At 62.1% G+C, this 16587-nt stretch overlaps 2 protein-coding genes across 6 annotated transcripts in view; one reads left to right on the forward strand and one right to left on the reverse strand.

Annotated features, from left to right (window-relative positions):
* Window positions 1–208: 208 nt before the first annotated feature.
* GBX1 (gastrulation brain homeobox 1) lies at window positions 209–7146 on the forward strand. The gene is made up of 2 exons (XM_074538213.1): window positions 209–930; window positions 6365–7146. Exons 1-2 carry the CDS (start codon window positions 471–473, stop codon window positions 6886–6888), a joined length of 984 nt encoding a protein of 327 aa, XP_074394314.1. The 5' UTR covers window positions 209–470; the 3' UTR covers window positions 6889–7146.
* Window positions 7147–13779: 6633 nt separating this feature from the next.
* The window catches only part of AGAP3 (ArfGAP with GTPase domain, ankyrin repeat and PH domain 3), an 81284-nt gene continuing 78476 nt past the window's right edge, over window positions 13780–16587 (reverse strand). For 3 of the 5 annotated variants that reach the window (XM_074538306.1, XM_074538436.1, XM_074538498.1), the window contains 2 exons: window positions 16300–16555; window positions 13780–16062 (listed from right to left, as the gene is read on the reverse strand). In XM_074538306.1, coding sequence (XP_074394407.1) covers window positions 15847–16062; window positions 16300–16555 — 472 coding nt within the window. In that variant the 3' untranslated portion in view covers window positions 13780–15846. The remainder of the gene's footprint in view (window positions 16063–16299; window positions 16556–16587) is intronic. The other 2 variants (XR_012579759.1, XR_012579755.1) reach the window with 2 other exon arrangements.

The raw sequence follows: 16587 nt of genomic DNA on the forward strand, positions 1-16587 counted from the left end.
GCTAATCATCAATCACCATTAATAACAGCTGATGAGGCGGGAGGGGGAGGCGCCTTCCCAGGGGCCGGCCGCGCCGGGGGAGCGGGGCGCCTTGCCCCGCCGGAGCGGGCGCTGAAGGAGGAACTCGACCGTGATGTGCAGAAGATGGATGAGAGCAGAGGGCGACACCCCCGCCCGCCTCCCCTCCCCTCCTCCCCTCCCTCCCCTCGGCGGCCCGGCCCGGCCCCCCCGCGGCGGGGCGGGCGGGCGGCTCCGAGCGCGCCTCCATCCACTCCGCCGCGCCGAGACAGCGAGCGGGCGGCAGCTCTCGCCGGGCGCCGGAGCCCACGGGAGCCGGAGGGCGCGGGCCGGGGCCGGGGCCGCGGCGGCGGCGGCGGCGGGGCCCGGCGGCGGCGGGATCGCGGCGAGTTGGCGGCGGCCCGAGCTCGCCGGAAAGTTGGTGCCGGCTGAGCCGGAGGCGCCCGCTCGCCATGCAGAGACCCGGCGGCCAGGGGACCGCCTTCTCCATCGACTCGCTCATCGGGACGCCGCCGCCGCGCTCCGGGCACCTGCTCTACACCGGGTACCCCATGTTCATGCCGTACCGGCCGCTGGTGCTCCCGCAGGCGCTGTCCCACGCCCCGCTGCAGTCGGGGTTGCCGCCGCTGGCCCCGCTCGCTTCCTTCGCCGGCCGCCTCACCAACACCTTCTGCGCCAGCCTGGGCCAGGCCGTGCCCTCCATGGTGGCGCTCACCACCGCCCTGCCCAGTTTCTCCGAGCCCCCCGACGGCTTCTACCCCCCGCAGGAGCTGCCCCCGCCGCGCGCCGCCCCCGACGCGGGCTGCCGGCGCGGCGCCGACGGGCTGGAGGCGGAGGAGCTGCCCCCGGGCCGCGACAAGGGCCCGCCCGAGCCGCCGCTGCACTTCCCGGAGCCCTTCCCCGGCCTGGCAGGTAAGAGCGGCGCGGGCCCGTCCTGCCCGGCGGGGAGCGCCCGCCCCGCCGCACCCGCAGCCCGGGGAGAGCTGCCCGCTCCTCTCCGCCGTCCCGGCGGCCCCGGGGGCGGGCGGTGCTGCGGCCGGAGCTCGGCAGGACGGCAGCCGCGGAGCCGAGCGCTGGGGCCGGGCGCGGCGGGCAGGACGGCGGGGCAGCCGGCGGGACCTGCCCTCGGCGGCGCTCCCGGCCCGGCTCGGAGCGCCGAACCGATTCTGTCCCAGCCCGGTCCGCAGCGTTCCCGGGCTGGAGTCAAACTCCGCCTGCCTCGGCCGGGCCGCGGGGCGGGAGCGGCGGGAGAGCGGCCGGTTGTGGCCGGGCCAGCCGCGCGGAGCTCTCCGAGGTCCTGGCACTCGGCCCGGGGCGAGCGAGCGGAGGTGGCGGCGCGTCCTGCGGCTCGCTCCGCAGCCCTCCCCGCCCGCACCGATCTCGGTGCCGGTCCCCGTCCCGGTCCCGTTCGGCGCGGCGGGGGCTGCGCTGTCCCCAGCGTGCTGCGACCACCGGCTTTCCGAAGTTTCCCCCGAGCCCGCCCCGCAGGGCCGAGGCGGAGCAGCCCCGCTCTCCTCCGGCCCGGCCGCCGGCTCGGCACCGGCACCGGCTCGGCCGGACGGGCGGGCAGGCGGCAGCGCCCCTCCCGGGACCCCCGGTGCGGACGGGAACGGCTCCCGTCGGGGCCCTCGCCTTTGTGCGCTGCGGCCGCTCCCCGAGAGCGCCAGCGCCAGCCTCGGAGACTTGTTGCTCCGTATTTCTCAGCCAGGTCCAGCACTCAGGCTCTTCTCCCGGGTCCTGCAGCACGGGCTCCCTGCGGCAAGACACAGACGAGCCAGCTGCTGCTTCTCTGGTGCGGCCTCTCCTGAACCGTCTCTCCTGGCCGCTCCCGGGATCCACCTTTGTCTCACAGACCTCTTGGCATGGATGTGTGCTGAGAATCTCTGCTGCTTCTTGCAGTGCTTGGCTGTTTGCTCTCCATCCTCCCTTTAGTCTCTCCTGGGTAAGCCCAGGTGCCTTCCTTGCCGTGCCTTGTTCGTTCCTTTAGAAGAGCACTCACTCATCAGGTACCCTTAGACCTCTCACCCCAGGTAGGGCAATGGGGGCATTCTGCCTCCCCCTTCCTGTGTGGGTTATTGGGTGCTCCTCCAGTGCTCCCTGGGCTCTGTGCTGAACCAAAAGCCCAATGCAATCTTACTTTTTTGTGGAAGTCTTCTCAGGGCAGCACTGCCCTGGCCAAAACCAGGTCTATACAACCTCACCTTTCCCATCTGTGAGCAGATGAATTGTGTTGTGCTTGATCTCCCTCTCTGGCTCCTCCAGAACTGAGCCAAATATGTTCTCTCCTCCCAATCGACTCAGATGAACTGTCCCAGACTGTGGCCACTTCTGAATCCAAGAAATCCTACGTCTAAGACTTTTCCTGTTGCAACTGGACTGTATGATGGAAGGGAAGATGTCTTGCTGCAGCTGTTCATCCCCTGCTGCCTCTGAGCACTGGCTCTGCTCTGGAGCCATGAGGGGAGCTTGTCCTTCTGCACAGATGTGTCCGTGTGGACCCAGCTCTGTGGGCTGCTCGCCCAGGCCCAAGAGGATTTGTCAGGCCAAATGTGCCTGCCTTCTCCTTCACCTGCTGCTTCTCCTGGCTGTACCAGACAAAACTGGAGATGGACAGTGGGTTTGTTTTACAGCCATCTTAGAGGAAACTCAGGAGGGTTGTTGTGAGCTTTTTCCACTACTAAGGAATAGAAAGATGATTCATGTCAACAGGAGCCATCAAAACTATCTATAATGCAGTTTGCTCTCGTATCCAGTCTGTGGCCCTGACCAAAAACAGTTGTCCAGGGAAGAGCAAGAGAGAACAACCTGTTCAATGGTCAATTCTGAAATGATACTTCCCTCACATCCAACCATCTGCACATCAGGGACTTCCTGTGCCAAGTGTTATTTCTGTATATTTAGTAAACTTGGACTAATTTGTTTTCTGTGGCCTTATCTAATCTCCCCTGGAGTCCACCAGAAAGGAGGGCTAACCTTGACATCAGCCACATCAAGATGGCAAGATGTTACACAGATTTTTTTACCTGTAGAAGAACCTTGTGAAGAATAAATGCTCCCTTTTGACAGTTTTGCTGACATTTAGCGACTTATACTCTGGAGTGACTGCTGCTGTCCCTAGGCTCTGTTATATCTCCATCATGCAGGTGTCTGTGGACACAGGATCACTTGCATCCTGGATCAGCCAAAGGAATTAATGCACTATTTTAGGACTTCTCTCTGCATCCACTGGCTTTGAAACTTGCTTCCAGCAACTGCCACCCTTCTTGAGCAGGGAGAGGTAGGCAGGGAAACTGGTGGTGAGAAGCAGCAAAGCTTGAAGTCTGATTTATTTCCACAGCTGCCACAAAGGTATGACCCCTGGTGTAAGGGTCCTTAACATCCCTACCTCTCCACACCTCTTGTGAGAGCAGGTTTGTTCCTGAGCTGTTCAGATCTCCTCTGAGATCCAGGCAGAAGTCTGAGACTCTTTCCTGGTTTGGTGTAGTGACAGCACATTCAATCAGGGACAGGGGGAAGTTTCTGTTTCCCTAACCAGCACAGGGCTCATCACAACAGCCGTTCCTGATCCTGCTCCTCCTGATGCTTCCCTGTCATCTTTGTCGCCTGTGACACTCAAGTCTCTTCACCACGCTTTCCACATCCGTAATCATAGAGTTACAGAATGGTTTGGGTTGCCAAGGACCTTTAAAGGCCACCTAGTCCAAACCCCCTGCCATGGGCTGGGACATTTTCAACTACATCAGGCTGCTCAGAGCCCTGTCTGACAGGCTTTGAATGTTGCTGGGGATGTGCTATCCACCACTTCTCTGGGCAACCCAGTGTTCACCACACTCATTGTGAATAATTCTTGCTTATACCTCATTTAATCGACCCCTTGTTCTATCACAAGAGACTTTAAAGTCTCTCTTTGTCTTTCTTATAAGCCCTCCTTAAGTACTGAAAGGTTGCAATAAGGTTTACCTGAAGCTTTCTCTTCTCCACACTGAACAGCCCCAACTCTCTCAGCCTGGCCTCACAGCAGAGGTGCTCCAGCCCTCAGAACATTTTTGTGACCCCCTTTGGATTCTCTTCAATGTCTTTGACAAGATCAATGAACAGCTGTGACTCTGTGAAAAACAAACCAGCGGGTCAACCCTGTTCTTCATTTACTGCTTCTCGTTGATTTTTCAGTCATGATGCTTTGCTTCGTGACACCTTCACTTCATGTTCAAAGGCCTTCAAAGTCTCAGTACACCCCACCCACATGGGTGGGATCCCCTGCCTTCATTCCTTCCTTGCTGGTGACATAGTAGGTGACTAAAAGACCAGTATACCAATTTTCTTTGTGAACACATCCAATTTAGATTATGTTATCAAGTAGTTCCAAGTTCCTTACTGCAAACCCAGCCCTTTTATAAGACACAAATGTGAGAGTGATCCATTTAAAATTTGGAGTCTGGTTCAGAAGAGGGTATTCAGAGAGCACCTGTTTTACAAACCATCATGTTGCTCAGTGTTCTTGCAGTCTCCAGGGGCACAGCCTGGGCTGACAGGAGCAAGCTGCCCTAGGAGCACTGTTTAATGCTGGGATGCAATCCTCCGTCCCTGGGGAACTGCAGTGCCAGGGCAGGACCTAAAGAGCCCTTGGGCAGCACAGAATTCCTCATCAGAGCTCTCTTACCTTGTCAGGCCCCATGCTCCACCAGAGAGAGCTGGTACACAGGAGTGACAGCTCTTCTTTTCTTCAGCAAAGTGCTGGCATCAGGTTGTGCAATGGCAGCCAAAGTGCTCCTTGCCACCTGCTGCTGATCTCAGCCCCCGAGCACGAAATCTCTGGGTCTTTACCCTCTATGCACATGGGAAATCTCTTCCCCTACCCCTGACCCTACACTCTGCAGCACGATAGAGATGAAGGTGTTCTTTGCCACTGTAGGAAACAGGAGGAGCAGGGAGAAGATTCCAGATCTCCAGAGCCTGGTCTCAGGAAGCTGACAAGGGGTGTGGGAGCTCCACGGTCACCAGGCTACCAGGAATGTCTTCTGGGCTCGAGTAGTCTCCTGCAGTTCTGTTTGTGTGTTTAAACCCTGCGCTGTCAGGCTTCTGGGGGCCTTCTGGCTTTCCCCCTCAGGTGAGGCAGGGTGGCCAGCAGGGGCCCTGGCTGCATGGGCCACTACCTGGACACTGCTTAGAAGTTTGGAGAGCTGCTGCTTCTCCTTGTGCATGTTGGATTGTATGGAGCAGCAGTGCTTCACGACAACTCCTTCCAGTCGTGATTGCTGCCCTTGGGTCAGACTTGAAGAATTTTCTGGTCTCTTCTAGTCTCAGCATGACGGAAAAGCTTTTTCACCTGCTTGTGCATAGCTGTGGGTCCTCCCTTGATGACCCCTGTCTGTGGCTGAGAGCATCTTCTCACTTTGAGCCCTTCTACTATGGAAGGGACTCTCTTCCAAACCTCCTTCCTCCGTTTGTCTCCCACCGTGTCCTCCCTTGCTCCATGGCTGTTTCATCCTTCAGGCAGCAGTCTGGGACACAGGAAGCTTGCAAGGAAGAGATTCACACCCCAGTGCCGTGTCAGTATCCTCCTTGGCATCTTAGCAGGGGTGTCTGCCATGATCCAAGCACTGCATTCTCCCTGATGGCCTGGGATGAGGTGCTGTCTGTTGGGTGATGTTGACAGGTTCTGTCCTGCCCCTCTGCCCACTGCTGGGCGTAGCTGAGCCCTGAGCATCGGCTGCCTCAGCACCTCTTTCCCTGTCTGCTGTGGTGCATCCTTGGATTAGGGAGGGAGAGCCAGAAGTGGGGCCCCCATGTCCTGTAGAGCCCTGCAGGGAGGTTTGCTGGGCTGGAGCTGGCTCTGGATGCTGTTTCCAGGACAGTTCTTCAACTCTTGGCTGGCTCACAGCATCGATGGTCTGGTGGCCTGGGAAGAGACAGGGAGGGCTGAGCTGAGAGACAAGGTGCGGGCGTTCTATCCTGTGCAGAGATCCAGACAAGCCCTGAAGTGTTGTGATGTTCTCTGCCAGACTGAGACCGTGGTGCTGCTGCGGCTGGGCCGGGGACGGGGCCGGGGATGGGGCTGGGGATGGGATGGGGATGGGGCAGCTGCTCGGGGGTCAGAGCCCAGCGTGGCTCTGCCGGCGCTGCCCCTTGCAGCCGGGCGGGCTGCGGGGCCGTGGGCGCTGGGAGCCGGCGCGGGGCCGGGGCCGGGGCTGCGGGACGCGGTGGTGACGGGCTCCGAGGCAGCGGGAGGAGCGGGCAGAGCTTTCCCCGCGGCTGGGGGGCTCTGGGAGCGGAGGGGCCCGGGCGCGGTGCGGGGTGCGGGGTGCGGGGTGCGGTGCGGCGGGCACTGACGCTGTGTGCCCCGCAGACGGCAAGGCGTACAGCTCCGACGAGGAGAAGCTGGAGGTGAAGTCGGCGGCGACGCCGTGCAGCGAGCGGGAGGAGGAGAGCTCGGCGGGCGAGAGCGAGGAGGAGCCCTTCCTGGACGGGGCGGCCGCCGGCGCCGCGCTGGGAGCCAAGGGCAAGGGCAAGGGCGGCCCCGCCGCCGAGCAGCCCCCGCCGGGCTCCGGGGCCGGGAAGAGCCGCCGGCGCCGCACGGCCTTCACCAGCGAGCAGCTGCTGGAGCTGGAGAAGGAGTTCCACTGCAAGAAGTACCTGAGCCTGACGGAGCGCTCGCAGATCGCGCACGCCCTGAAGCTGAGCGAGGTGCAGGTGAAGATCTGGTTCCAGAACCGCCGCGCCAAGTGGAAACGCATCAAGGCCGGCAATGTCAGCAACCGCTCCGGAGAGCCCGTCCGCAACCCCAAGATCGTGGTGCCCATCCCGGTGCACGTCAATCGCTTCGCCGTGCGCAGCCAGCACCAGCAGATCGAGCAGGGCGCCCGGCCCTGAGCCCGGCCGGCTCCCGGACCCTGGGGCGGGCGGCGGCGGCGCTCCCCCTCCTGTGTACATGTCCCTTATTTATTCCGTGTAAACTCTGTACATACGGCAGCGTGTCCTTCTGTCCGTGCCGCGGGGAGCGCGGCCGCCTGGCCCTCGGGCCCTGGCCGCCCGCTGGGCCGGGCTGAGCCGGGCCGGGCCGGGCCGGGCCCTCGCTGCCGCTGGCGCCCGCCCGTGTATAGCTGTGATTTCAATAAATTATTTTCTATGGAGCACGACCACGTTCTTCCTCGCTGCAGGAACGGGCGTCCCGCGGCCCCGGCCCGGCGCGGGAAGAGGAGGAGAACGAGGAAGGGAGAGGGATGGGAACAAGGACAGGGACAGGGACAGGGCCAGCGGCGGCGGAGGTCGGGGCGGCAGGCGGGCGGGGAGAAGGGGACGCGCCGGGACTCAGCCGCCCCTCGGGCGGTGCCAGTGCCGGTACCGGGCCCGCGGAGCCGGGGCTGTGCGGGCTCGTTGCACCCGCTGCTGTGCCGGTACCAGATGCGGGAGGGAGAAGGGGATGGGGAGGGCCGGGAGGCGCCGGGAGCATCCCCAGCCCGCCCTCCCGCCGGCGGAGCGGGGCCAGGGCTGCTCCGGGAGCGCCTCCGCAGCTCATCCCGGAGTGCGGAGTGCGCGAATGTGTGTGCTGTGCTGCCGCAGGCTCCCAGCACGGCTGCGGGCCCTGCCCCGGCCCGGCTCCCTGCGCTGATGCCCCGGGACAGGGGCAGCAACAAAAGGGGCTCGCACATCCAGAGCGCCTTTCTGTGCTCCTGAGCGCTGCTGCTGGAGACGGTGCTCCCGCAGCCGGCCAGCTCCGATAGCGAGCCCAGCCCCAGGAGCCCGTGAGGAGCCAGCTTTGCACAGGGCACAGCTGCGTGCCCAACCCAGAGCACAGGGGCCCTGGGGCTCCCTGGGTGTCCAGCCTGGGAAAGCTCTGGCCTGGAGTGACAAACATCGGTGAGTCCATGGAGCAGGGCAGCTCCCGTGCCTGTGCTGTGGTAGCGACACCCCGTGCAGTGTCACCAGAGGTTCCTGGCGAGGGGGAGAACTGTCTCCAAGGTTTGGCTGGGGCACCAATTGCTCACAGGTTTGATAGGGAGTTTGGGTCAGAAACGGTCCAGCCAGCTGCTGTCCCCTTCCCTGGGAGAGCAGGAGCTCTCCCTGACAGCCGGAGCTGACTCCACCTTCCCCCGGTGCCACAGCAAGGGCCGGGCCATCTCTGCGCTGCCTGGGGAGCAGTGCTCCCTCTGCATGTCCCTTCCTCTTTGGCAGGTGCGTTCTGTTCACCTGGAGCGTGGGGTCCGTGCTCAGCCTGCAGAGCTGAGTCCTCCTGCAGTGCCCTGGAGCTCTGGGGTGGCTGTCCCTGCCCTTGGCTCCCGTTGTGTGGCCACCAGACAGGCACAGCTCAGATCAGAGCAATCATTTGGACAAAGCTGTGCTTCTACCTGTCCTTGGTGGGTGGCTCTTTCCACAGAAATATTTGCTGGAGGTACCAAGAGGGTTCTGTGGGATCCTTTCAGGATTTGGTTTCTCAGCACAGCTGCCTTCCACTACAGGACACCTGCCTCTGTCCCTGCACCACTGACCTGGAAACAAGAAAGTTTCCTCAGGGAATGCCTGGCCTGGTGCTGCTCACAGCACCCCCAGCATGGATTTGCCCTGTGCAGGCAGCAGCACCTGCTGGCATTCCCTGTGGGTCAGGGGAGGAAATGTCCTTTGGCAGCAGCCCCCGGCTCTCAGGAAATCTGTCAGCTCCCTTTCCATCAGGCTGGGCTGGAGCTGCACCCCTGCTCATCCTCGGGGGGCTGCTCTGGGACAGGGACTGCCCTCAGCTGTGCTCCGTGCTGCAAAGGGGACACAGCAGCCGTGACTCTGGCACAGGAGCTCACAGGTACTCACCTCTGTGTGGGAGGGCAGGGAAAAGCCATTCCTCAGCTGCACACAGGGCTCTGCCACTACAAATGTGTCCACATGAGGGGTCTGTGCCACTGCAGCCGATCACAGCACAGCAGTGCACGCTAACCACAACACTCCAGAAAGCGTCCACAGCTCCAGGGTTGGGCCAGTGACATCAAAAGGAGTCAAATTTTATTTTAAGGTCCAAAAACTCCCTTATTCCCACCAGGCATTTCTAGCTGACACTGGATTGCTATGTCCTGCCGCAGTGGCAGCACTGGTTTATTGTGTCTTTAACCCGTGTCCCCCACCACAGAGGCCACAGCCCACCCGAAATCCATGTGCAGAGCACCCCACTCATGCATGCTCATCCATGGGCTGCTGCTGAGGTGGGTCCAACACGTACAGTTTTTAGCTGCATGGAAGGTGTTGTTGTTGTTGGGTTAGACCAATCCCAGAGCCCACACACACTGCAGCCCTGCAAACAGCCACGCTGAAATCCCCACAAATGCTGCAGAGGTGCAGCTCTGTGTAGAGCTGCTGGAGGTGACAGACTCCTGCTGTCACCAGCGCTGCTGGAGAGAGCTGCAGAGCAGCAGAGTGTTCTGGCACCGAGCAGAGCAGAGCCGAGCTCCCTGTGAACCCTGAGCACTGGGACGGCTCTGGTGCCTCCTGCACACGGAGAGCAAAGCACTGCACAGTGAGCACGGTGCAGGGCACTGCCCACACTGCCCACACTGCTCACACTGCCCACACTGCCCACACTGACCACTGACCACACTGCCCACACTGCCCACAGTGTACAGTGAGCACAGTGAGGGCACTACCCACACTGCCCACACTGCACAGTGAGCACGGTGCAGGGCACTGCCCACACTGCCCACACTGCCCACACTGCCCACACTGCCCACACTGCACAGTGAGCACAGTGAGGGCACTGCCCGCACTGCCCGCACTGCCCACACTGCCCACACTGCACAGTGAGCACAGTGAGGGCACTGCCCGCACTGCCCGCACTGCCCACGCTGCACACTGAGCATGGTGCAGGGCACTGCCCACACTGCCCACACTGCCCGCACTGCCCACACTGCCCACACTGCCCACACTGCACAGTGAGCACGGTGCAGGGCACTGCCCACACTGCCCACACTGCCCACACTGCCCACACTGCCCACTGAGCACGGTGCAGGGCACTGCCCACACTGCCCAAAGCAGCTGTGGCCCCTCCTGAGATGGGAGAGCTGTGGGGCCCCATGAGCTGGAGCTCTGGGTGCTGGGTCAGACTGGGGTTGGTGGGAGCAGGAGGGCCACGATGAGGAATGAGAAACTGGCCACAATGAGAAACTGGGCAGCAAAGACAGACCCAGGGCAGCTGAGCCATGAGCCTGGCTGGGGCTTTGGGAGGTCTCTGCTCCAACACCTGCTGGAAGCTTGACCCATTCCAGATGCTGAAGAATTTGCCCATCTGACTTCCAGTATCTCCAAGGGTGGACAGCCCCTCCTCTTCAGGCCCTCTACCAGTGCCTAACCACGTCTCTAGTTCGTTTTTTCACTTGCATCTATTTGGAATTTCCCATCCACAGCTTCTGGCTGTAACCCTGTGTCCTGGAGTGGGAGCTACTGGGGAAGGAGTCTCCACACAAGCACTGGTACCCATGTATGTGCACGGGTACACACACGTGTGTGTGCACACAGAGTAAAAGGCAGATACAGGTGCAGACACACGGGGATAAATACATAGAGTGTGCTTATACATGGACATGCATTTGTTTATATAAATATGTTTATGCACACACATATATGTATACATGCATTCATAAAACAAGGCTTTTGTTGCCCTAAGGAAGGCATTTTCAGCATTTAGAAGGGAATTCTCCCTACCCAAACCTGTCCACTTGTTTACCTGTATGGTGGTTCTTGAAGAAGTGGAAAAGGAGCAGGGATTGCATCCCACAGAGAGTTTATTCACTCAGCACAACAAAGCTGGCCCTCAGCATTCCCTGACAGGGGCTTGTATGAAGATGTGATGGCCCACAACACAATATGGTGCTGGTACTCTTCATTAGCCAGCAGCTCCAGGACTAGCTCAAGGTGCAGGAGAGAAACAATGTCCCAATGGCTGGCACCTGGGAAAGGTTGTGACCCTCCCCAACTCCTCTGCAGCCCGTGCCAGCTTGTCCAGGGTCCCCACCAGCCAGGCTGGAACTCCCCTCAGGGCTTTGTGACTCCCTGTGCTGTGGAGGTCTGCACCCGCCTGCAGGGCTGACTCCAGGACGGGCACAGGTCGGGTGTGGGAGTGTGGGTGCACCTGAGTGAGCACAGCCTGAGGGGGCTGGGACACTGTCACACCTGAGCCTTTTCCCCCGCAGGCAAGGCTGGACACAGGAAGGCAGGATCCCTGCCCTGGCCACGTCTGATGTGCTCAGCACCAGCCCAGCAGCCTCAGGGAGGACAGTGCTGCCCCATGCCCACCTGTGCCCACCTGCCGATCCCCAGGAAGCTGTGCCTGCTCAGCTGGGGCTGCAGGAAGTCCTGTGGGGCTTTGATTGTAAGTTGTGCCCTGTGGGGTTTTTCCTGGGAAAACCCTGTGGGGTTTTTATCTGGGAAATGCTGCAAACCTGTGGTACAGCTGGTTTCCAGCCAGGGGCTGCATTCCCTGGATTTACTCATGGCATGGGGCTGCACCCATGGCTCCTGTCCTGTGGCACCCACCTCCCTGCCCCGGCTCCAGCCTCAGCTCCATGACGGGAGAGCTGCTGGGGCTGGAGCTCCCTGGGGCAGGGTCCTCGTGGAGCTGCCGTGGTCACTGCTGCTGCTGCTGGGCCACCTAACTCAGAGACAGCCCTGCTGCTGCCCCAGCACATGCTCTGGTGTGCAGCACAGCAGAGGCCTGGCCCGTGCCCTCCCTGGCATCAGTCTGAACACAGACACCTGACTCCTGCCCCAAAACACAGTCACAGTGCCCCTGGAGCACAGACACGGCTCCTGTGCTGAGCACAGACACAGCTCCTAAACATGCCCCCAGACATGGACACACACCTCTTCCCCTGAACATGGACATGGAGCTCCTGCCTCACGCAGCCTGTCCTGGCCCACCTGGAGCCACGTTGGTCACCTTGGCCCCCAGATGTGCCCCAACACTGCAGTAACGCTGGGCTGGGTCTGGCCCACTCTTGGCTCCTCAGGACAGCGTCACAGCCTGCATGGACCTGGTGGCATTCCCTGCCCCAGGTGCCAGCAAGGGGCATCACCAGGATCCCCAGCACCTGTTTGCAGTCTGAGCAGCAGCAGGGCACAGGGCCTGTCCCCACGGGGCTGTGTGCCCACAGCAGTGCCACTGCCAGCAGAACCTGGCCAGGGCTCCGTGTGCCCTGAGCAGCCTGCACCCCATGGGCACTGCGTGGGCTGTGTGGCCCCAGACCCTGGACACTGATGATCTCTGTGGTCCCTTCCAGTTCCGGGTGCTGCAGGATTTTGGTTCCAGCGCTGTCCCCGCATGGCTCCTGGTGGCATGGCCATGGCTCGCAGCCCCAGCTCCAGCCCCAGTGCCGCAGCAGAGTGTGGGGACAGGCAGGGGGTTCCTGGGGTCAGAGCCGGGTCTGGGCTGGCACCCGGTGGCTCCTGGGGTCAGAGCTAGGGCCGGGTTGGCACCTGGGGGCCTGGGGCAGGGCTGGGATGGGAAAGGAGGCGCCAGGGCTGGGTAGGGCGGGATCCCGCGCAGGAGATGATGTATGGGCAGATGTATCAGATCGCACAAGATAAACAAGCAGTGAATTTCATCAGGGCCCATCATGGCTTTAATTTGGCTGCCTAATGAGTCAGATCCAGCCGCGCAGATAAAAGTTGTCAGAGCCGCAGCCCTAATGAATTTCTTGCCACTTGTAATCAAGGCAGCTTGTCTGAGGGGGATGATTAATGGGCCCCAGAGGAGCTGCCGTCCCTCGGCTTCCATTCCCGTTAATGCAGTCGCCAGGAAATTAACCAAACCCAGCACTGGGCTGGGGCCAGGGCCGGTGCGGGGGCACCCATGGGCACCACGAGGGGATGGCAATGAGGGGTGACATGGGCACAGGGGCGGGACCGGAACTGGACCAGGACCGGGACCAGGACCAGGATGAGGACCATGTCAACATGGACACGCGTAGCCAGAACATGAAGGAGTGGAGGGGCTGGGGCCGCCATCTGCAGCCCCCAGCAAGGCAGCCTCTGCCACGGGAGAGGCACAGGAGGAGGCAGCAGGGTGTGGCAGGGACATCTGAGGGTGCCTGTGCCAGCTGGGGGTGTCCTGGCACCTCCCTTCCTGCAGCACTGCCGCACAGGCTTGGGGCCCAGGGGCAGCGCCCGCTGCCAGCGCAGCGCGGCCCGGCCCCAGCACAGCACAGGGACACTCCAGGCACACCTGGAACCCCAGAGTGCTGCTGTGGTGAGGCCTGGGCACAGCCAGCCCAGCACTGGGGCCCTGCTGTGCCCATGGCCACGAGACGCAGGCCAAGGCAAGGCAGGCACACGGCTCCCCGCGCTGCTCGGGGTCTGTCTGTCCTCGGGACCCGATGACCCTGCAGCTGCACTCCTGGCTCGTGAGGCAGCCCATCACTCCCTGCCTTCCCCAGCCCAGCTCCACACTGCTGTCCTGCGCACAGGGAGCAGCTGGCCCACATCCCTGCCCTGCATGTGTCCTCTCCAGCACTGCCCTCTGCTGCGCCCATCTCCCATCCCCAGAGCTGGGCATTCCTCTGGGGCATGTTCTGGCACTGTCCCTCAGTGCCCCAGGCTGGCACATCTCCCCTCCAGCCTCAGCACTCTGCCTGTCCCAGGAGCCTGCTCTGGCACAAAACTCCTGTTATCAGAGCCCGAGCCCGAGCAGAAGAGCTAAACGTTGGTCAGTGTGGGCTGGAGAGTCACCAGAGCCAGCTGCAAACCAGGGCTGCGTGGAGGCCCCAAAGGCAGCACACTGAGACACTGGCCTGGCAGGAGGTGGGTTGCTTTATTGGCCTTTATCTCCTTGGCTGCAGATAACACACACAGGGCAACTTATGGAAAAGAAACCGTATATACAGAGTGTCCATATAAATATTTCCAATGTACATTTTATACACAAGTGACAGAGACATTCCATAGCAGTGTCCAAAGCCTTGAGGTTCCAGCATTCAGCTAGAGGCTTGACCCCAATGCAGAGAGATGCTCCTCTCCTCTCCTCTTGCTCAGCTGGAGACCAGCCCCACCTGGGCAGCAGCGGGAGCCAGCGGGAGGCTCTGATGGAGACACTGTGTATGGCTTGGAGCTTTAACCTGGAAGGACAGTGACTCTACAGACAGACAGACAGAGCTGGGGATCCCGAGGTGACCATCCTCTTTCCCCTCTAGGTCAGCAGGGAGGCTGGGGAGGCCTTTGTCCAGGGGCAGTGCTGGGGAGGCGCCACCCTTGCATCAGCACACGGGGAGCAGTCTGGGTGCATGCAGCCCTCCCGCACTGGCCAGGAGAGAGGAGCTTTGGGGTGCAATGGAGAAACACGCACCTCCTGCTGCCCCCCACCTCAGCACCGCACTGGGGGCGTGGCAAGGCCAACACGGAGGGAGAGCAGGAGGGAAGTGACCACACTGACCTCCCTGAGGGAGCAGGCGCAGCCATCAGCCTCCCTGGTGCTGCTGTGCAGGGGAGGCCACACAGCTGAGCTGCCCCCAGCCCCTGCTTTATCTACAGATGTGTGTGGGGAGCAGGAGACACTGCTCCCCATGCACGTACCGGTCACGGGAGCGGGGCGCCCTGGAGCCACCCCAGGATTGTGCAGGAGCCCTCACAAGCTGCCAGCACGGGCTCTGCACAGCGACACGGCCAGAGGCGGCTGGAACGAGCGCAGGGGAGCAGACCTGGCTCCCAGCCTCAGCGGGGTTCTGCTGGGGCAGGGACTGTGGGGCTCTCAGAGCCGCTCCTGCGGCCCTGCTCCGCGGCAGGGCTGGAGGGCAGCTGTGCACGGGCAGAGGCTGTGCCAGGAACGGCACTGAGCTGCATGGGCACGGTGAGCAGAGGGCCGTGCCAGGCTAGCCCATGCTGGGAACGGCACTGAGCTGCATGGGCACGGTGAGCAGAGGGCCGTGCCGGGCTAGCCCATGCTGGGAACGGCACTGAGCTGCATGGGCGCGGTGAACAGAGGGCCGTGCCAGGCTAGCCCATGCTGGGAACGGCACTGAGCTGCATGGGCACGGTGAGCAGAGGGCTGTGCCAGGCTAGCCTGTGCCGGGGCTGAGCTCCATGGGCACAGTCAGCAGAGGACTGTGCCGGGCTAGCCTGTGCCGGGGCTGAGCTCCATGGGCACAGTCAGCAGAGGACTGTGCCGGGCTAGCCCGTGCTAGGACCAGCACTGAGCTGCATGGGTGCGGTGAGCAGAGGCTGTGCCAGGCTAGCCTGGGCCAGTGCTGAGCTCCATGGGCACAGTGAGCAGAAGGCAGTGCCAGGCTAGCCTGTGCCGGGGCTGAGCTGCATGGGCACAATGAGCAGAGTGCCAGGCTAGCCCATGCTGGGAATGGCACTGAGCTGCATGGGCATGGTGAGCAGAGGGCTGTGCCAGGCTAGCCCGTGTTAGGGCCAGCACTGAGCTGCATGGGTGCGGTGAGCAGAGGGCCATGCCGGGCTAGCCCGTGCCAGGGCTGAGTTCCATGGACACAGTGAGCAGAAGGCAGTGCTGGGCTAGCCTGTGCTGGGGCCGGCACTGAGCTCCATGGTCATGGTGAGCAGAGGGCAGCGCTGGGCTAGTCCGTGCCAGGGCTGAGCTCCACGGGCACGGTGAGCAGATGGCCATGCCGGGCTAGCCTGTGCTGGGGCTGGCACTGAGCTCCATGGGCACAGTGAGCAGAGGGCCATGCCGGGCTAGCCCGTGCTGGGGCTGAGCTCCACGGGCACAGTGAGCAGAGGGCAGCGCTGGGCTAGTCCGTGCCAGGGCTGAGCTCCACGGGTGCAGTGAGCAGAGGGCAGCGCTGGGCTAGTCCGTGCCAGGGCTGAGCTCCACGGGTGCAGTGAGCAGAGGGCAGTGCCGGACTAGCCCGTGCCGGGGCCGGCGCTGAGCTCCACGGGCGCGGCGTTGTTGTTGGCGTTGGCGTTGCGGCGCGGCAGGCTGGGGGTCAGCGTGGCGGCACTGTCGCTGGGGCAGCCGTGCTGCAGCAGGATGTCGATGCACTCCTGGCTGCCTGCTCGCCGGGCATAGGCCAGTGGAGTCAGGCCCCGAGCGTCCCGGCTCTTCACATCCACTCCGTACTGCATGGGAGACAAGCAGCTGGTTAGTGCTACCTGGGAACCCTGTAGCCACGGGCATGGCAGCGGCAGGGGGCAGAGAGTGGTGGGCATGGACAGGGCACCAAGAGAGTGGGGCAGGTCAGTTAAGTGGGCATGTGGGGAAACCACAGAAGCAGGATGGATAAAGGTAGCAGGGAGGTGGGGAAGCACTGGGATAGCACCAGAAGCACTGCGGTGGAGGTGCGTGTTCTGCCTTACCCAGATGAGCAGCTGTGTGAAGACCACATTGGCCATTGCGCAAGAGAGATGCAGTGCTGTGCGCCCGTCTCCGTCTCCATAGGTCTCGTTCACTTCCTCCTTGGTGCCATGGGCCAGGAGTGTCACCACGAGACGCAGGTCATCCTCCACCACGGCCCGCAGCAGCTGCTGCCCCAGCGGGATGTCAGACTGGGGCAGAGGGGCCAGAAAGAGCTTCTGCTCATACTTAGCCCGGATCCAGCGCTCCTTCTCCTCCCTGCCAGACAGGACATTGTCACAGTCACAGTT

The sequence above is a fragment of the Zonotrichia albicollis genome, chromosome 1 (assembly GCF_047830755.1).
Source record: "Zonotrichia albicollis isolate bZonAlb1 chromosome 1, bZonAlb1.hap1, whole genome shotgun sequence".
Classification (NCBI taxonomy): domain Eukaryota; kingdom Metazoa; phylum Chordata; class Aves; order Passeriformes; family Passerellidae; genus Zonotrichia; species Zonotrichia albicollis.